This window comes from Esox lucius, chromosome 2, assembly GCF_011004845.1.
Source record: "Esox lucius isolate fEsoLuc1 chromosome 2, fEsoLuc1.pri, whole genome shotgun sequence".
Taxonomy (NCBI): domain Eukaryota; kingdom Metazoa; phylum Chordata; class Actinopteri; order Esociformes; family Esocidae; genus Esox; species Esox lucius.
The window spans coordinates 31,558,551-31,579,288 of record NC_047570.1 but is presented as its reverse complement, the minus strand read 5'-3'; the positions used below and the strand labels follow the sequence as shown (position 1 = coordinate 31,579,288).

Sequence of the window (20,738 nt, the reverse complement as noted above, 5' to 3'; positions counted from 1 at the left end):
GAGTCTCTGTGGGATTTGCTGAAAAAACAAGTACGATCCATGGAGGCCCCACCTCGCAAATTACAGAACTTAAAGGATTTGCTGCTAATGTCTTGGTGCCAGATACCATAGTACACCTTTAGAGGTTTAGTGCAGTCCATGCATCAACGGGTCAAGGCTGTTTTGGCGGCAAAAGGGGGACCTACACAATATTAGGCAGGTGGTCATAATGTTATGGCTGATTGGTGTATATAGTAGGTATAATTTGTGAAGCAGCGCCAAACCAATGCCCCCAAAAGAAAATGCTGGTAGGTTCCAGAACATTCTGGGCACCTCTAGTGGGGCAGAGAGAGAAAAAGATGGAGAAGCTACAGGGACACGTCCGCAACGCCACGCCCAGCCACCCTTCGTGCCACACTGTCCCGGTGGCGCCGGGACACTACGGAGAAAGGCTGCCGCGGATGATAAGGTGCAGAGGCACCACTGTCAGGTTGCCCCAGAGACAAAGCAACCGCCGTGGAAAATTGGTTCGTCTGTCAGTTTTGCTTTTCCTTTCACCTCTGCTTATTTCAATGAAACGTCATGCAGGGCCCTGAACACTTGGCATGTCCACTTCCTGTGCCTCTCCCGTTTAAAATAGATATTTATACACTGGGCCACCCAGCGTCATTGGCAGCCTAGGTAAAAATGAACAACAGAGGGGTGAAAAAATAGAATTGTTTTGCATCAGCTTGAGCTTCCATAATTTGGAATTTCTTTAATGGAATTGTCTCTTTTTAGTGAAAAAAAATATAAAAAAATACATTTATCAATTATTATATTCACAAGGAAACATGCCACAATGATTGGTGTGGTAGCATTTAGTACTTCGGTGTCCCCTCCCTTTGCCAAGATAACAGCTCTAAGACACATCCATGTTTGAGACCCTTTCTCCGTACATAATCAACCTGATAAACAATGACATTGCCACACACAGCCTTTTTAAAAATATTTTCCTAGGATACCAATAATTCTGGATCACATTGTATATATATATATAAAATAATGAATCCCCCAAATAAAATGCCAGTACTGCCAATTCCTGTGAACTCTCAATCCTGTCCAGAATTTGACTAGTGTCCCTGATGGAATCCCTAAGGATCTGCAAAACCTGGTGCAGGTTTTTTTTGTTTTTGCTGTGTCAACCTCGCACAGGCCTTCCTAAACTACTATAGTACATACTGGGTTGACTCAAGCGTTATGTGTTATAGCCAATCATCTGTGTCTGATGAAACCTAGCTCATTTTTATTGGTTAACAGGCAAATGTGGTAATTTAAAATGGTCCTAAATGTGTTTTAGAGATAAGAGTTTTTGTCAGACATCCACGGTTGTGTAAGAGGTGAAGCAAACATTGAGATTTAAGAAATAAAACAGAAAACTGGAATGGAAACATTTATTACAAAAATATCAGGTATTAAAAACATTTAAACAACTTACACGAAAGCAATACAATAATGTTTGAGTACATCGGACACTGACCTTTAAGTTCATTTTAAATAATTGCTCATTTTAAATGAACACTAACATGAGATAGGACAGAATTTCATGTGGATTTCAGGTTTTGGGTTCAGGGGAGTGGTATAGAAAAGAGGGGCCCGGCCCAGAATGCACCAAAACACTGGACGTGGTGCTCGCTGACAATGCCATTGAGTACTTCAGGAAAATACCTGACATTAGATTCCACATAAACAGGCCTGTAGTTTCCAGAGAAACAGGTCTGTAGTTTCCAGAGAAACAGAAGATTAATTAATATCAACTAAATGGACTGAATTAATCATTCCACTCCAATAAGCAACCAAACCGCCCAACTGATTAATTGATTTATATTGAAATAATATATGCAGAATTTTAAAAGGAATTGGGATGTCGGCACTGTTCTGCTTGTTTAAATTCCAGACTTTGTTATGGTTGTATGTGTCTAACATAGGGTAAATTGTAAGTTTTGCCTGTTTCCAGATAATTTTTCATCTAAAATATAGACTTCATATGTTTTTTTCCTCCCACAAAAATGCAAACTTTACCTGAGATGTAGAAAAGTTTGTGAGACTTGTTTCATGAAGGTCTGAGACATTTCTGTAGAACATCGGGTTAAGTCCAAAAACGCCACAAGCGGCTGGTACCTTAACACGGATCAGCATCTCCCGTGACAACTCGCCTGCGGACACCCTGTCAGTGTCTGTCCTTGACGTGCAGAGTGTAATAAGCCCAGGGCTCCGGGACGTAGAGCAGGCCGGGGTATTTCTTACGCAGCACCGGATCACCCCACAGCCATGCCACCCAGACAGCCACCAGACACATGGTCGCAGAGAAGCTGAGGAACAGGAAGTGGCCATTGGGGTCCGGGACCAAGCCCTTGCGCCGCCGGTGGATCACCGTGGCAACCATGGCAAGGAAGGTGAGGACGAAAAGTTCAAAAATCTGTCCCTCAGTCACCAAGTACCTGAGAGATGGGCAGAAAGGAGAGCTGCAGTCAGGATATTTTTTTGTTTCCCTGACTCGGGACTGACTCACAGTGAAATGTACGTTCAGTATCACAATTACAAATCACGCGACTGCAGTCCCAGTCAATTCTTTTTTGTCTTGACTATTACTTTATATGGATTACATTTGTTATTTAGAAAGATGCAGCCGCTCACACATTCAGGCTCTCTTGATGCAGGTGCATTGTGTGAACAGAGACATGTGTCAGAAGAAAAACGCCACGCTGCTCTTGACAGGATCACTGACGAAACGTATCAAATGACCTCCAGGACTGTCTAACCTGTGGCTGTAAAGAGAGGGAGCGGCTTAAGGAGGACTGACCAGTAGTAGAGGGCACTGGGCCCAAGTAGCATCCAACCAGAGACGGGCATCTTCTGGTCCTCATTAACTTGACTGAAGCAGCCAGTGAAGTAGAGGAAGAGAATGATGAAGAAAGGAATATACCTGGAGGAAGAGAGAAGTCAGTTGGAAATAAATCAAAGTCTGCTTATTACTCACAAGGCAATTGACCAACTGTATTTTTCAGAGGACGTCGGATTGGTCCAATGACCAATTAGTGAACAATTGTTCACAACAGTGCTACTTGGGTGAAGGCAGAAACGTAGAAAGAAAAGAAAAATACATCAAGGCCACTCAACTTGGAAAACATGCGATCATTCAACCGCTTCAAATAGGTTTCATTTCAAATCGCTGGAGCTGGTGGCAAGATTTTCTGTTCTTAAACAGAAGATAACCTGATATCAAATTAAACTACGTACTCACCACATTAAATGCCCCAGCTGTTCGTCATAGAAATAAAGAAGCTCAAATGAATCAATCTAAAAATAATCAAGAAAAAGCATGTTAAAAAAGCATCAACGACATCCCTACAGTTGAGCTACACCAGGCATAATACATTGGCAGTTAACCTATAACTACCTATATTATGTGACATGGTAACAATGTAGTCAATCCACTAGACTGTATTCATAAACATGCCTGTGGAAGGTTAATGGTAACTACGGCATTTGCATTTGTACACATTTGTATCTGGGAAAGATGCGAACATAGGAATTATCAACCACAATGACATTTCATTGCAAGGAAAGTTTACAATTTCGATAATGAAACACAAAAAGGTGGAGCTGTGTGGAGCCGTGGTCCATACTGCATGTGCCTGCGCGCCGGAGACCAGTGTTCAAAAACGATGGCAGTAGAGTGACATAAGAACTGATAATAAACATTTAAGTTAAACGCCTACAGTAAGGGAGTACAGGCATGTCACCGTCTACAGCCTGACCTCCTGCTCCCATGTTTAAAAACACCACCTGCGTCCCAATGAGTATCAGAACCTATTGGGCGCCCGAGTCAAAGACCACTTGCACCTACCAGGGTAGCAGGCTTGAGGTCCTTGATGATGGGGTTCTCTCTAACAGACAGGTGGAGCTGGTAGCCACTCAGCAGGAGGCGGTGGTTGATGGAGTCTGCCACCAGGTGGATGCTGGCGCCCATCACAAAGGTGACGACGCCCAGGAACACAACAGAGCGGGGCGGGGCCCTGGAACTCCTCTCAATCAGCTGGGACACATTCAGATATATGCAAAACCAGACATTTGGTGTTGTGTGAGAGCGTCACAAAATCATAAAAAAGTGTTACTTTTAGAGGTAACTAATTACAGTTCCCATAAAGTGACTAGTTACTTTACTTACTTTAAGATCAGTCCTTTGATCATATTCAAAAATGACAAAGAATATTTGCATTTAGTTCTTTAATCAAGAATCTCTTAAATCATTTAATTATTTTGCATTGCAAGTACCTCCACATTTTCAGGCCAGGCTTATTTAACAGCCTACAGACTTCAAAACTAGATAGATCCACTGCAGCGAACAATGAAGAACAAAAATGACAGGTGTAGCCTTGTACACTGATAAAGATAACCTACTCAAAAAGAAAACTGCGATTTGAAATCTCTCAAATAATGTGCATAATCAAGTAATATTTCATGACTTTATTCAGAGGTGAATAATTACTTATAAATCTGTTTTGTATTTCAAGTGTTACTATAAACCATACTTGACAAAAGTAAATGTTTCTCTGCTTATGTAAAAGACCACTATTTACACCTCCCACACTATACAAATATTTTGTAAAGTGTTACCCCCAAAACTGACCATCACATTAACTAACGACATATTTGGTTACTTCGAATGCATTTGGTCACGGTGGCTTCTAGTGGTCAAAATGAGTCCTCGGCAGAGAAGACGCTGTCAACCTGCATTACAGAATACCTTTTTTGGGCTTCCAGCCATTCACCTACCTTGAGGAGAAGGAACGGCGTGATGACATTGTAAGCCATATGAAAGTAGTCTCCAGCACTGGGCTTGTTCAGGGGGAACCACTCCAGGGGGAGAATGATCTGAACGAAAGCAACAACAACAGAGCCCAGAAATCAAACGTTTTCAATGATTCATTCTATCGGAATTGGCAAGCGACAACTGCTTAACCTGGTGCTTAACCTGTTACATTGGCACATTGGCCACGGCAGGTTGAAATCATTCTACACGAGGGGGCGTAGTAAAACACTGCCAACCACACAGCCGTAGTCAATCTTTTTTAGCATGGCTGGGCTGGTTGTTGGTTTGATTTACACTGTTGGTGTTCATCAGACGGACTGGTCGTCCGTTCAATTCGTTTCAGCTGTGATTGGCCTTTGTGCAGGCTGCCAGGCAGTGTTGATAATAGCACCCTCTGTGGTCCTGCATTTAGCGCATCATCTGGCTAATCATAAAAAAGCAGGCTCACATAAATAGGATACTCTTGTAACCTAAGTGACAGAATATGTTACACAAAAGGGAATTATTGTAATTATAACACTGACTATTCCAATCACACAGGCTCTGCTCCTTCCCTTTCTAGCTGTTGGCCAACTACACAGCGAACACGATCTCTTTAACTGAACCATGAGAGACAGTTAAATCAACTGTATTTTGTTTCACATCTTTTTGTATATGCATTAACAGTAGGCTGACAAATTATTTTTCCAATATCATATTAGCGGTCTGTCTCGCTCTTTATAGGAAAACCCAAAGTTCATGAAGTGCCCAACTTAGCTTATGGTACAGTGATTTCTCTGATAGAACATTTAAAAAATAAAAAAATAAAAATCACTGGAATACATATGTTTTTAGGATGGCTTAGAATGGGTTTTATCCAATCAAAATGATTCATTCACTCAAATATTTAGCAACCAAACCAAGGCCGGCCCTGTCCCTCTGATACAATGTTGGATCTGCCTCCACATCTAAATTCTAGATTTTTATGTACCTTTAAGTAATTTGTTACACTTTCTGATGTACAGATGTTATAGCAGTTTGTCAATACCATTACAATGGGCCTTCCAAAGTCCAGTATCCAGTTCTGCACTGTGAGGAAGAACCATAGTTGAAAGTGGAACTTTGGTCCCTTCAGTGATGGCCCTATATGCTTTGACCCAGGCTGGCTGTGGAGATAAAAACACATAATGAAGCAAAATCTTCCAACCCAAAAAGAACATACAGTGGGTCGAACAAGTATTTGATAACATGCCGATTTTGCAGGTTTTCCCACTTACAAAGCATATAGAAGTCTGTAATTTTTTATCACAGGTACTCTTCAACTGTGAGTGACGGAATCTAAAACAAAAATCCAGAAATTCACATTGTATGATTTTTAAGTAATTAATTAGCATTTTATTGCATGACATAAGTCAATCAAATCAATCAAATGTATTTATAAAGCCCTTTTTACAACAGTAGTTGTCACAAAGTGCTTTACAGAGACACCCGGCCTTAAACCCCAAGGAGCAAACAACAGTAGTGTTGAATTTCAGTGGCTAGGAAAAACTCTCTAAGAAGGTCGAATTTTAGGAAGAAACCTAGAGAGGGCCCAGGCTCAGAGGGGTGACCAGTCCTCTTCTGGCTGTGCCGGGTGAGATATTAAGAGTCCAATTGGAATAATAAATAAATTTCTCTGGGCTAAATCCAGAGTCTATTTGATTTTAGACTAGGTCAGAAGTATGACCAGGTGGACAAGGACAGGGACAGCAACGGGTCCCCCAAACCAGGTAATCCGCAGGTGTGGACCAGGACCTCATCTCCTCCTAAAATTTAAAACTGGAGGAGACTGAGAAAAGTTAGTAGTACATCCCTCATATCCCCCAGCACAATAATATAGCAGCGTAACACCTTGGAACTGAGACGGGGGGTCCGGTGACACTGTGGCCCTACCCGGGGGAGGCCCCGGACAGGGCCCAACAGGCAGGAAATCAATCCACCCACATAAGTATTTGATACATCAGAAAAGCACTACTTAATATTTGGTACAGAAACTTTTGTTTGCAATTACAGAGATCATACATTTCCTGTAGTTCTTTACCAGGTTTACACACACTGCAGCAGGGATTTTGGCCAACTCCTCCATACAGACCTTCTCCAGATCCTTCAGGTTTCGGGGCTGTCACCGGGCAATACGGACTTTCAGCTCCCTCTATTGGGTTCAGGTCTAGAGACTGGCTAGGCCACTCCAGGACCTTGAGATGCTTCTTACGGAGCCACTCCTTAGTTGCCCTGGCTGTGTGTTTCGGGTCGTTGTCATGCTGGAAGACCCAGCCACGACCCATATCTAATGCTCTTACTGAGGGAAGGAGGTTGTTGGCCAAGATTTCACAATACATGGCCCCATCCATCCTCCCCTCAATACGGTGCAGTCATCCTGTCCCCTTTGTAGAAAAGCATCCCCAAAGAATGATGTTTCCACCTCCATGCTTCACGGTTGGGAGGGTGTTCTTGGGGTAGTACTCATCCTTCTTCCTCTAAACACAGCAAGTGGAGTTTGGAGGAATGAGACAAACAAGCTCATGAGACAAAAAGCTCTATTTTTGTCTCATCAGACCACATGACCCTCTCCCATTCCTCCTCTGGATCATCCAGATGGTCATTGGCAAACTTCAGACGGGCCTGGACATGCGCTGGCTTGAGCAGGGGGACGTTGCGTGCGCTGAAGGATTTTAATCCATGACGGCGTAGTGTGTTACTAATGGTTTTCTTCGGGACTGTGGTCCCAGCTCTCTTCAGGTCATTGACCAGGTCCTGCCGTGTAGTTCTGGGCTGATCCCTCACCTTCCTCATGATCACTGATGCCCCACGAGGTGAGATCTTGCATGGAGCCCCAGACTGAGGGAGATTGACCGTCATCTTGAACTTCTTCAATTTTCTAATAATTGCGCCAACAGTTGTTGCCTTCTCACCAAGCTGCTTGCCTATTGTCCTGTAGCCCATCCCAGCCTTGTGCAGGTCTACAATTTTATCCCTGATGTCCTTACACAGCTCTCTGGTCTTAGCCATTGTGGAGAGGTTGGAGTTTGTTTGTTTAACGAGTTCAAACAGGTGCAGTTAATACAGATAATCAGTGGAGAACAGGAGGGCTTCTTAAAGAAAAACTAACAGGTCTGTGAGAGCTGGAATTCTTACTGGTTGGTAAGTGATCAAATCCTTATGTCATGCAATAAAATGCTAATTAATTATTTAAAAATCATACAATGTGATTTAATGGATTTTTGTTTTAGATTCCGTCTCTCACAGTTGAAGAGTACCTATGATAAAAATTAGACCTCTACATGCTTTGTAAGTAGGAAAACCTGCAAAATCGGCAGTGTATCAAATACTTGTTCTCCCCACTGTATATACACACATACACATACAGCTCCAGATATATTAAGAGACCACTGCACCTTTTTGTTGTGTACACACACACACACACACACCCACACACACCCACACACACACACCCACACACACACCCCCGGAAAAAATTAAGAGACCCCTCATAATTTTTCTTAAATCAGCATCTCTACATGTATGGCAGCCATTCCATTCCAGTGACTGTTAAATTCCAAAAAAAGGCACCCCACATTTGGTGGAGGATCGGTGATGATCTGGGGATTCTTCAGCAAGGCTGGAATCGGGCAGATTTGTCTTTGTGAATGACGCATCAAGCCAAGTACAAGGTTATCCTGGAAGAACACCTGCTTCCTTCTGCTCTGACAGTGTGTTCCCCAACTCTGAGGATTAGTTGGTCACTAAGTCGAGCTATTTGAATATTTGTGCCAAGTGTGGCATAAAGTCACCCAACAGCAATGTGACAGACTGGTGCAGAGCATGCCAAGACGCATGCAAGCTGTGATTAAAAATCAGAGTTATTCCACCAAAATTTATTTCTGATCTCTTCCTAAGTTAAAACATTAGTATTCTGTTGTTGAAAAATGAATATGAATTTATTTTCTTTGCATTATTTGAGGTCTGAAAACAATGCATATTTTTTGGGTTATTTTGATCAGTTATTGTTTTCTACAAATGAATACTCTAAATGACATTTTTTTTATTTGGTAGTAATGTTGTCAGTAGTTTATAGAATAAAACAACAATTTTCATTTTACTCAAACACATACCTATGAATAGTAAAACCTGAGAAACTGATAATTTTTTCCAGAGCTGTATATATCTACACACACACACACACACACACACACACACACACACACACACACACACACACACACAGACACAGACACAGACACAGACACAGACACATACACATACACAGACACATACACATACACAGACACATACACAGACACACACACAGACACACACACAGACACACACACACACACACACACACACAGACACACACACAGACACATACACAGACACAGACACATACGTATATGTTCCTCACTTAAAACCATGTCTGGGAACAAGGTTAGTCAATATGTGGGAATACAACCCTCCAAGGCCTTTTTACACGCTCAATCATTTCTGTCACCACCCGTCACAGTCCACTACCATGTTTCCTTATTCATTTTAAGAAAGATTTCAACTAATTTGCTCCCCTTTATTCAGACTATAATGTAAAAATCTGGTCTGTATTATATTTAAAGAATGTCCCCTATAACTAACAACCCACTTGCTCTGCCAACAATTCAACCCATGCTTTCAGATTCAGATTTTAACCTCTCAACCAAACTGAATTACAGTCTTTCACTGTGTTTTTCGCTATTAAATCCACTATATAATTTCCATACACTTTATGAGAAGGAACCCAACAAAACTAAACCTCAATTCCTGTCCGGTATTACCCTAGAAACATAGTCATTATTTCTATCTATAAAAAATCTGAACATATTACACCTCTAATTAGTTCTACACAATTAAAGTTAATATTAACAGTTCTACCTCATCTGTCTGACTCCCTTCTACCCAGAAGCCGTTTGTTCTTTCCTCCGATAGCAAGATAAAGGACTTAACTATTAAAGTCACAATCATACACAACTGGCCACTACCCAGATGGCAAACAATGTCAGCTTTTATATCTCTGGCTGTTGCCACAATCCAGAGCACTGCTACCCGCAGCATAGGCAAAGCCTCGAGTTCATTTGAACGTCATAATAGATTGGAATTTTAAATGCATAATAATTAGATACCAGTGTCAGGCTAAGACAGAAAACGTTTTAAGTTCAAACACTATTTACTGATGTTCAAATCACTCGTTGTATTTAGTGTATCCTATGACACTGTTTAATTTATCATCCAAAATAATAACGAATGAATAGTAAATATAAAAAAACGTTAGTGGAATAGCTACGTCAGACGCGATTATTGGTGCATACTGATTATCCTAGTCAAAACGCACGCTTAGGTTGCTATCCAAATATGGGAAATATATCGAACTCAATCATGTAATATTTAGAGCTGACCAGAAGATGTCCCTACTGTTTACAGTGTTTAAAAGCCTCGAGTAATGAACTGTTCTCCAACGCAAGCCAGAGAAAGGTCTCAGAAAGCTTCGGTTTTCCCATTACTATGAATATTTGCGGATTATAAACACTGGAATCTCAAAGACAGCTTTCAAACCTTGGGTCTGTTGACGATTGGGGTTTATTGCTTTGACGTTTCCGTACCTCAGCTTGCATTTTCTCGTCCAGTCGCAAACGTCAATAAAATTCGCTCCGATTTACTTCCTGGACTCCCAGCAGCACCGACCAGCACAAAGGAAAACCTCACTTTTTGATGTTAATGAGAATACCTTCAAAATAAAAGCATAGGTTAAAAAGATCTGTCAATGTGGGAAACCCTGGCAGGTTTTGTGCAGTTTGAGACGAAATAATCTATCCTTCGCATGGTAACTTCCTAACAGAACTGCCCGAATTCTTCGGGCCACATTACATAGGCATGTTAGTCACAGTTGCTTCAGACTTGACGGCATTGTGGGGGCCTTCTGATTGATAAAAATTGATAAAATTATAGCCCTGAATATAGGCTATTTCAATAGGCGACATTTTCTGGCTTGCATATGGTATCTAACATTTATCTTCTAACATTTTACCGCAGCTTTTTGCTGAATTTCATAATCCTGAGTTTGCTTCATGCTTGCTTGCCTGTACTAAGAATTTGAATAAAGGAACGTTAAATGACGTGTAAATCATGTGTATGCAACGAGGTAAATATCTCTGATTGTTGGGTAGCTATGAATATTTAAGTGTCTTTCCTATTATAATAATATTAATGTATTTATATATTTGATTGTGTCCTTGTCTTTTTATTTTATTTGTATGTATGTGTATGTTACATATATTTATTTGATAATTATTATTCTATGTGTTTATTATTTTTCTTCAAGGGATTGGGGGATGGGGATGATTGATTTCCTCATAAAATGTGTTGTTTGCAAAGTATATTGTCCAATAATAATACAAATTCTGTATTTCATCAGAAAAATAATAGTGCTTTACAATCAGGCATACATAGATACAAAGATGTGGTTATATTTTAAATGTTATACGTTCCAGTTTGAGTCTTACCTTCTTAATACCAGAACCCATTGAGCGTTTTCTTGAATGCTGTTAGTTCGTGTTGAGGTTCAATTGGCTGTTAATGTTGCAAATGTGGTTTCATCTTTATTCACCTTCATATTTACATAATAGTGCTAGTAAAATAAATTATTGTAAAGAAATGTTGACAGCATTTGTAGTGTAACCTATGCTATATAAAAAGATGCAACACATTTTGTGTATTTTATTCTCACACCTCATCCACATGGGTAGGACATTAACAAGAATGAATGAACAAAAGGTATTTAATTGACAAAAACATTTGATAATGATTAATCCAGACATAAGAAGCACAATAAACACAGATCCTCATGAGATCATGTGACATTACAGTCCGCAACTTCATTGGAATCCTGAATATGGTTGTCCTCAACAAAACACTCAGAACAGATGTATGTTTCAGATGGTGAAAAGTTCTATGCATATCCTTTTCACAAAGGTTATTTGTTGTGGAGAAAAGCATGTCAGAAAGCAGTTTGTTTAGTCTCATGGGCTGAATTAGTTTGTCATGTCACTGGAGTTAATGCCACAATCCTTGCGGGAATAATGAAAAAGTACAATAATAGACTTGGATACATAAAAATGTTACTTGATTATTTACAAAATTCAAGTTTGTATTTCTACAAAGTAAAAGTGCATAGAAATTCAGAATAAATTCTGTTAATTTTTCCCAGCAATAGGGATGGGCTGACTGGACATGGAAAGAAATGTGGCATCTCCAAAACAAGTATTTCCCGGAGACCTTAAAGTTCGCACCAGGTTTTTGGAAAAAAAAAGCACCAGACTGTTCCTTGAACGTTGACCATTGTGATCCCGGAGCTTTACCAAATTTCAGTTCAAAACATTTTCCAAAAGTCACTTGGGTAGAATCACATCTACTCATACATGCTGACAACATCTTTAACCTTCTAGTATACATGGTAGCGCAGAAGGTTTGTAGTACATCCCAATGTAGCCATTAGCGACCTTCAGTTGGCACATCACCTAGAGTTTTTACTGTACTGTGCGGGTACCTCATGTCGCATAAGAAAGCCAACGGAGCCGATTCAAATTTAGTCGGTTTGTCCTGGAATCACAGCCTCACCTAAAGCCCTTTCCAAGTAACGTCGTCATGGCGCCCAGAGGTGACATTTCAACCGAAATATCTCTCCTTCGCTCTTCCGTGCGGTCAGGGGGAAGGGTGCCGTGGACTAACTTCAGTGTGGTGGTTAGAGGCTGGCATAGATAACCAGGCCCCACGTAGGGGCCAGAGGGAACTAGTAGTTTTGGCAGTGCAGTGGAAGGATGGGCGTGGCATTACGTGTGGCAGTGCTGACGTTGTACAGGGGTCATACAGCCAGGCACAGCTGGGGCCATCCAGTGCCCTGAGCAGGTCTGGGAGGTCTCATCTCACTGAGTCATCTGGTCTGTAGAACTGTAGCGTCGGACAGAGATGGTTGCGGTCCCTGAGTGTTGGGTCCTTCGTGTGTATGTGTGTGTGTGTGTGTGTGTGTTGGGGGGGAGGTAGCTGGGTCAGGGTCTGCATTAGCTACCGCTCCTCCGCCACCTTTCCATTGGCCTCCTGCTCATCCTCGTCTCTCCTTTTCTGCCTCTGAAAGAAGCCAAGCTAGGTGGGTGTGAGAGAGGGAGACGTGAGACTTCACCACATATGTTTCTGAAAAATGGGGGGAAAGACCTACGATAATGTTCTTGTCAGGAGAGGGAAGTGTCATCCAATACTTTGCACTGCAGTTACAACAATGTAAACAGACTACAACCTGGCATACTATGACCTGGCATACTACGACCTGGCATACTATGACCTGGCATACTACGACCTGGCGTACTATGACCTGGTGTACTATGATCTGGCATACTATGATCTGGCATACTATGATCTGGCGTACTATGACCTGGCGTACTATGACCTGGCGTACTATGACCTACTATGAACTGGAACACCATGCTTGCTGTCACTTCTGCAATGAAGGAACCTCAAAAGATATAACTTGTCAACAATTTCAGAATCTACCTGGTAAGCAACACACAAATCCAGTTGCTGGAAATAAACTCTCCAGATATCACATGCATCTATGTATATTACACAGAGTATTGGTTATGCCTTCTGAGTCCTGGACAGTTTTGCTGGGCTTACCTTCCATAGAGCTAGGCTCAGCAGCGCTAGCAGCAGCAAACCACCCAGCGTGCTCCCAATTATAATCCAGATTGAGACTCTGTAATCCCCCTCCTTTCTAATCTCCAGGATTATCTGTGGGAATTTGCACACAAAGCAAGACAACGCCCCAATTAAATAATGCAATCTGTTCCTGGTTCAGTTCACACTGCAATAGTTTAGAAGCGGATTACAATAACTGTTTACTAGTGAGCATCATAACACCTCAAGCTGTTTTGGACCAGAGACTTGAAAAGGGCACATTCCGGGGTTTGTGAAAGCACTGAGTGCCATTAGAGGCTTGGGATCAAACTGAGCTCTCGGCCCCAAACAATATATGCTAATCACTCTTACATCATGTTTTTTAACTGGTCAGTCATAACCTAATATTGTAGGAATCACGCTTTTTGCTTTAAATTCTCACTCAAAACCTGTTCTTTTCTCTCTGTCCCCACGAAATCTGATCCAAATCAGATATAAAGGAAACTATATGTGTTCCGTGATTGCCTAGTGGAGTTAGACTTTGACTAGCAGTTATCGCAGAATTATAAATATTGGCCTATAGATGGCATCACAGGTCAGTGAATGGGAGCATAGGGCCACAGTCGAGAGCTCTTACTGCTGCTGGTCCTTTCGGTCCTTAAGCACCATTGAGTCAGTGTCAAATGGAGCAACACATTTGGCTGTGAAGATTCTGCACTGCTGTTAGAAGCAGCTAAGCTCATCTTTGGACGTGTAATACAATCACAGCGAAAGTAGTGGAGTCTCTGGGCTGGGCTTTTATTGGAAATACAGGCTTTAAATTGTATTGAATTATTTAACAAATAAATACATTAATAAATTCTTGAATACATTTAGGGATACATACATTATTTAGTGAATGATAGAAAGGCTCATGAAGGACAGCCTCTAAAGTGTGTCTTGACTTGTTTGGCACTCACATGTCTGACTGGTCTTTCTTCATGCAGAAACATAGGTCTGGAAGGCGGAAGCTCCACAGAGGCGCTTGTCACTAGTTCCAGAACTTTGAACTTCAGCTAGTGGTTTAATGTAAGAAAGGGTACATAAACACAACAGGAAGTTGCTTCTCAAGGACATGCTCAAGTGGTGTAAACTTAGGCAACATTTGTGCGCGCGCGTGTGCACAAGCATGTGTGCGTGTGTTGTGTACTCACAGCATGCAGGGCATCCAACCGCAACGATCCCCTGATTCTGACACTGACTTCTCTGAAGGTGTTGAGGTTAACAGTGCATTGGACGGGAAGAGTCAGAGTATTGGAGTGGTTCTGCACAGAGACAAGACACAAGCTCGTTCAGCTGGGGAATCATTTCATTACTATGGTAAACACATTTAGCCAAACAGTACGGGTGGTTCGCATTCTCAGTGGTTCAGCATGGTTCACTATGATCCAGAGAGACTTACAGTGGCAGAGCATGCGTCAATCTAACAGAGATACGTAGCTAGGTGGGACCACCGCAGCTTACCAGGCGTGAGATCCGTGAGAGGTCTTCTGGGGACGCTCTGCTATGTGCCACATGCGGAGGAGGTGTACAGTGGGTACCGTCTGTCTGAAGAGACAGAGAAACATCTAAGCTAGAACCGAGACACTTGGCGTTCTGTCAAGGGAAGGGGAAGCAGACCTTTGCCGAAAGTCCTCTTACCTGGTCAATATGGAATTCTGATATCTGCAATATCTGGTTTCCGTTTTTGGTCATCTCTGGAATTTCAATGTTCAACTGCAAGTCATTCACTGGGAAGAAGCCCAGGTTCTGAATCTGTGAAAACCACGAGTTACTAATGTAATCATACTGAAAAATGCTAATAATCAAGAGTGGTTAAGGCTTGCGTGGTTGCTGCGGGTCCCAGCTGTGCTTGTTGGGACATTTGGTCTTCACCTGGAAGGTGAAGTTGAACGGAGGACCTAAATTCCCTGGTATCTCCAAAGAGAGGTCCGCCTTGATTTCACAGCGAGATGGGTTGGAGTCCCTTTATGGAGGAAGAAATGTGACCCGCTCCATCAGCTACTGTATACAATGTGTATTCTGTATAAACTGTATGCTGTGTGTTTCTGTGAGACGGTAAATTAACAGTCAATCCCTCATTTCCAGTGACAGGGAATTACATTGCTATGCAGGACAAGCTGTTTGTCTAACAAGAGATCTTTGAGTTTAAATGACTGATTGAGGGAAGAGGAACTGCTGAGAATGAAGGACAGTGCACACAAACTAACCTCGTGAATAGCAGATCAATCTCGTATTTCAGTGGGTGAAAGATGTCATTGAAATTGTCAGCTAGGGTAACCTCTTCTCCATCACTGTAGAGAGAGAGAAAGGGTGTCATTCCTCTGATCATTCGGACATGACAAATCCTTAATGCCAAGTGACCCAGGCCTGAGGACAACATACTGCATATTGGATATTCTCAGTGAGTCACTAGCATGATTCCCTCTGCGTGCATGAGTCACGTTGCTACTGGGTGGACCTCATGTCGTGGCACTGTGATCAAGTTCAGTTGTGGGCACCGGTTTGCACCACTCGTCTGTTGATTTTCAACTGCTCAACATCGGGAACGTCAGTGGGAACATACTCCTAGGCTAAGAAAATGGGCTAATAATCTTACTGACATATAACACCGCAACAAATATGTGAACTAGCAAACAGAGTGTTCATCAAGAATGGGAAGTTGCTGAGAGTTTGAATCGGGTTGGACTAAACTAATATGTTTATTAGCTTTAAACAAAATGGCTTCTCACCTGCTGGCTTCTAGAATGACTCTTACGTGGTCCAGGAACACGGATTGACTGAACTCAAACTCCAGACGGAATGATAGCTGCATGAAGGACGAGAAGAGGACATTCCCATAGTACCACAATGACAGAATGTTTCCATATATGAATTTACAGTAGTCATTTCACTCACAAGAACCATCGTGCTTTTGCATCAATGGAAAATAACTTTATTGTGGTATAGAGCTTTTTCCCTCTGTGTTTATTGGACAGAATGAAACATCAGCCCTGTCGACACCACTGATTGGTATTGATGGTACCTAGTTACAGTTATAAAGCTACGTACATTACTGCTTACACTGCCCAGGAGTATTGCCCAACAGAACAATAACACACACACTCATGCAATCAACAGATTCTGAGTGACAATCTGTTCTAATTTAACACAATCTGGCAACTCCTCTCCTATTTGGAAGAGTTAACACTATTTAATATCCCATTTTAGACATTGCGTTGTATATGTTGTTTTCTTGGTGGGTAGTTTGGGGCTTTAGTCAATGCTCTGGCTCCTTCATTCAAGTAGTGGGGGGGGGGCTTGTCTGATTTGTCATTTTTTTCCCCCCACTTCTGTTTTTGTTTTAATTGTAAAAGATTGCAAACCACACAGCCAGTATATTCCTTGTTCTGCTCTTGTGTTTGTATTTTGATGTAATATTTTAAAGAACCCACACACAAAACAGAGCGATAAAGTTGGGTGACTGAGTGAGGGATCTCCTGGCTAAAAAGGTTTAGAAACCACACCGAGGCACCCACACCGACAACCCCAGACTCCGACAAAGATACATGCTGCATTTGTGATTAAAAAGAAAATGGTAGGATTAACCTGCTTAATGTAGGACAAAAGAGATTGGACATGTACCAGCGATATGCTCAAAGCTCCACGTATAGCCTAACTGGGACAAGTGTGTCTATAACGACAACTTTTGAATTGAATTGCAGTGATTGCTCTGCAATTCATAAATCACTACAGCACACTGCATATTCTTGTCGACAGTCGATAATGTTCAGCAATGGTAGCATTGCATTGCTACCCCCCCCCCCCGCGCCAAAACAGACTGAACTGGACTTTTTGATTCATTATTCATCAGTAGATAGGCAAATCACTGCCACCCATGGCCCAATTTGTGGAGATAAGGAGGTAGGGAAAATGAGAAGAGTGGGAGCATTGTTTGCTGTCCTCCTTTTCATAATAGACCCCTGATGCATGCTGGCTGGGTAGACAGGAATGACTAATGAGGCAGCTATCTTTCAACCCATATAGAATCCCTTGACTCTGACAGAAAACAGATATTGCATGAGCACAAACAGGAATTGCCACATTGTAACAATGCACTGAGGTAACAAACTGTTCCATAGGCTTGAATATGCCAAAGGAATGCCTGTCTGTTTTTCTGCTTGAATAAAATGCTGAGGACTGGGTGAATTTTAACGGGTGAACAAAGTGCAGAAGTGTTGGTAAAGACTGGAGGCCAATCGTAGCGCTGGCATAGCTGATAAATGATCAAAAGATTACTCTCCTATGCTCTAGGACATCCCTAACCCCAGCTCTAATCACAGCCCTAACCTCAGCCCTAACCTCAGCCCTAATCACAGCCCTAACCTCAGCCCTAATCACAGCCCTAACCTCAGCCCGATTCACAGCCCTAACATCAGCCCTAACCTCAGCCCTAACATCAGCCCTAATCACTGCCTTAACATCAGCCCTAATCACTGCCTTAACATCAGCCCTAATCACAGCCCTAACCAGAGCCCTAATCATAGCCCTAATCACTGCCCTAACATCAGCCCTAATCACTGCTTTAATCACAGCCCTAACCTCAGCCCAAATCACAGCCCTAACCACAGCCCTAACATCAGCCCTAACCTCAGCCATAATCACAGCCCTAACCTCAGCCCAAATCACAGCCCTAACCACAGCCCTAACATCAGCCCTAACATCAGCCCTAATCACAGCCCTAACCAGAGCCCTAATCATAGCCCTAATCACTGCCCTAACATCAGCCCTAATCACTGCCCTAACATTAGCCCTAATCACTTCCTTAATCACAGCCCTAACCATAGCCCAAACCTCAGCCTGAATTACAGCCCTAAACTCAGCCCAAACCTCAGCCCTAATCACAGCCCAAACCACAGCCCTAATCACAGCCCTAATCACTGCCCTAACATTAGCCCTAATCACTTCCTTAATCACAGCCCTAACCATAGCCCAAACCTCAGCCTGAATTACAGCCCTAAACTCAGCCCTAACCTCAGCCCTAATCACAGCCCAAACCACAGCCCTAATCACAGCCCTAATCACTGCCCTAACATCAGCCCTAATCACTGCCCTAACATCAGCCCTAATCACTGCCTTAATCACAGCCCTAACCATAGCCCTAACCTCAGCCCGAATCACAGCCCTAAACTCAGCCGTAATCATAACCCTAACCTCAGCCCCAATCACATCCTTAATCACAGCCATAACCTCAGCCCTAATCACAGCCCTAACCACAGCACAAATCACAGCCCTAACCTCAGCCCTAACCACAACCCTGCCGTACTGCTGTCACTTATGCTCACATAATAACCACTTTGCATTTGCACTACAGACACACAAACACCTTGTCTCAACTCTACAGACACACACACACACACACACGTACATCCACGTTCGATCCTTCCGGACAGCTGGTGTGTCGACCCACTGTCCGATGCTGTAATAACAGAGACTTGACCGTTGACCAATCACAGAACACCATGGGGTCAACTGACATTAGTGGCCGCTGCTTTCTGCTGGGACTGATGCTGGTCTCACTGGGCAGCCTTGGCAGTTGCAGCGGGGCACTTTAAAGAGGCCAAACCAGAATAGAACACATCAGCTTTGTGGCTCCGCCTGGCTTCCGTTCAAACACACTGACTGCGGATGATTCATTCAATGGGATTTTTAAAGGTTCCCCCAACACCAGCTGAGCATGGGTCCCTTGTTTTTTTGTGTTGTTTGGAAGGAATACGAAGGATAAAACACCGGGTTATTTCTGTTGTCAAGGAGATGAGGATTATTTGTGCTAATGACTTGGTGGGGGAAGGATCGGAGAGTGGATTAAGGTTCTGGTTTCCCGGGGACCACTTGGACAATGTGTGTGTGTGTGTGTAAGAGAGAGAAAGAGGGAGAGAAGGTGTTTGTGTGTGTGTAAGAGAGAGAAAGAGGGAGAGAAGGTGTTTGTGTGTGCTTTGGTGTTCTTAATATACAGTACGTAACATGTCATTTAGAGTTTCCCCAATCCCCTCTGAAGATGTTCTATAGATAGTAATACTATCAACAAAACGTTTGACATACTATCTGCGGATATAAGCAACTGCTTGCTAAGGTTAGGGTTAGGTTTAGAAGAAGGGTAAGGTTTAAGGTTAGGGTTAGGTTTAGAAGAAGGGTAAGGTTTAAGGTTAGGGTTAGGGTTAGAAGAAGGGTAAGGTTTAAGGTTAGGGTTTGGTTTAGAAGAAGGGTAAGGTTTAAGGTTAGGGTTAGGTTTAGAAGAAGGGTAAGGTTTAAGGTTAGGGTTAGGGTTAGAAGAAGGGTAAGGTTTAAGGTTAGGGTTTGGTTTAGAAGAAGGGTAAGGTTTAAGGTTAGGGTTAGGTTTAGAAGAAGGGTAAGGTTTAAGGTTAGGGTTTGGGTTAGAAGGAGGGTAAGGTTTAAGGTTAGGGGTTAGGTTTAGAAGAAGGGTAAGGTTTAAGGTTAGGGTTTGGTTTAGAAGAAGGGTAAGGTTTAAGGTTAGGGTTTGGTTTAGAAGAAGGGTAAGGTTTAAGGTTAGGGTTTGGTTTAGAAGAAGGGTAAGGTTTAAGGTTAGGGTTAGGGTTAGGTTTAAGGTTTGGGTTAGGTTTAGGGTTAGGATAAGGGTTAGTGAGTAGTCAGTAGATAATCCGTAGAGCATCTAGAGATATACATTTGGAACCATGTAGCTTAGTTGAAAAACCATGGTGTTTGGTTCCACAGCGGCCAGTACATTCAGTATGGAAATGTCAAAGGTATGCACTTTATGAACTTCAAGTCACTCTGGTTGAGTGTCAGCAAAATGTATCTTATTAATTTGTATATAGACAGCATCGAATTTCTTCTTTGGTTTTAGATTATCATTATGAGGTGTAATTCATTGGTAATGTTAAGCAGACATTTGCATAAGATTTAATTTGATTTAATCCTTATTTTTCTTAACTTCCTTTCCCAAATTGTCAGTAAAATATTTTTGAGTTTCTGTTAGTATTAATGACATTTTTCAGTTCACAGGGGCATTAGCAAATGCTTGTTCTGGATACTGATTTGGATACTTGGTTGTTATGATGAGATATGTAAATATTTGTCTGGCTGACAGGCTATTTAATTTAGTTGTATGTACTGGAGTGCAGTGCATAAAGGGTGGTTG

General features: G+C 42.2%; 2 protein-coding genes across 5 annotated transcripts in view; both read right to left on the bottom strand.

The window, feature by feature from the left end:
• Positions 1–1,407: 1,407 nt before the first annotated feature.
• LOC105013941 (ceroid-lipofuscinosis neuronal protein 6 homolog) lies at positions 1,408–10,595 on the bottom strand. Of its 2 annotated transcripts, none has more exons than XM_020051463.3 (7): positions 10,477–10,589; positions 5,862–5,979; positions 4,798–4,896; positions 3,869–4,057; positions 3,263–3,318; positions 2,822–2,944; positions 1,408–2,459 (listed from the first exon to the last, which is right to left on the bottom strand). In XM_020051463.3, the coding sequence occupies exons 2-7, from the start codon at positions 5,862–5,864 to the stop codon at positions 2,189–2,191; spliced, it is 741 nt and encodes a 246-aa protein (XP_019907022.1). In that variant the 5' UTR covers positions 5,865–5,979; positions 10,477–10,589; the 3' UTR covers positions 1,408–2,188. The 2 variants fall into 2 exon arrangements, with proteins under 2 accessions (XP_019907022.1, XP_019907014.1); XM_020051455.2 differs by having other exon boundaries at positions 1,409–2,459; positions 10,430–10,595.
• A 980-nt stretch (positions 10,596–11,575) lies between these two features.
• Positions 11,576–20,738, bottom strand: part of itga11a (integrin, alpha 11a) — a 53,446-nt gene continuing 44,283 nt past the window's right edge. The window contains exons 21-29 of one of the 3 annotated variants that reach the window (XM_020052089.3): positions 16,312–16,388; positions 15,790–15,873; positions 15,455–15,545; positions 15,221–15,334; positions 15,044–15,127; positions 14,734–14,844; positions 14,500–14,595; positions 13,541–13,654; positions 11,576–13,060 (exon numbers count right to left, since the gene is read on the bottom strand). In XM_020052089.3, the coding sequence (XP_019907648.2) occupies positions 13,046–13,060; positions 13,541–13,654; positions 14,500–14,595; positions 14,734–14,844; positions 15,044–15,127; positions 15,221–15,334; positions 15,455–15,545; positions 15,790–15,873; positions 16,312–16,388 (786 nt within the window). In that variant the 3' untranslated portion in view covers positions 11,576–13,045. The remainder of the gene's footprint in view (positions 13,061–13,540; positions 13,655–14,499; positions 14,596–14,733; positions 14,845–15,043; positions 15,128–15,220; positions 15,335–15,454; positions 15,546–15,789; positions 15,874–16,311; positions 16,389–20,738) is intronic. The other 2 variants (XM_010875850.4, XM_020052086.3) reach the window with 2 other exon arrangements.

Excerpts from the sequence above, each read along its gene's own strand:
- LOC105013941 (XM_020051455.2), bottom strand. The coding sequence starts at position 10,488 with ATGCAAGCTGAGGTACGGAAACGTCAAAGCAATAAACCCCAATCGTCA. Across the intron at positions 3,319-3,868 it reads ACCTCAAGCCTGCTACCCTG|ATTGATTCATTTGAGCTTCT; the intron begins GTAGGTGCAAGT and ends GATTATTTTTAG. Across the intron at positions 2,460-2,821 it reads CCCAGTGCCCTCTACTACTG|GTACTTGGTGACTGAGGGAC; the intron begins GTCAGTCCTCCT and ends CCCATCTCTCAG.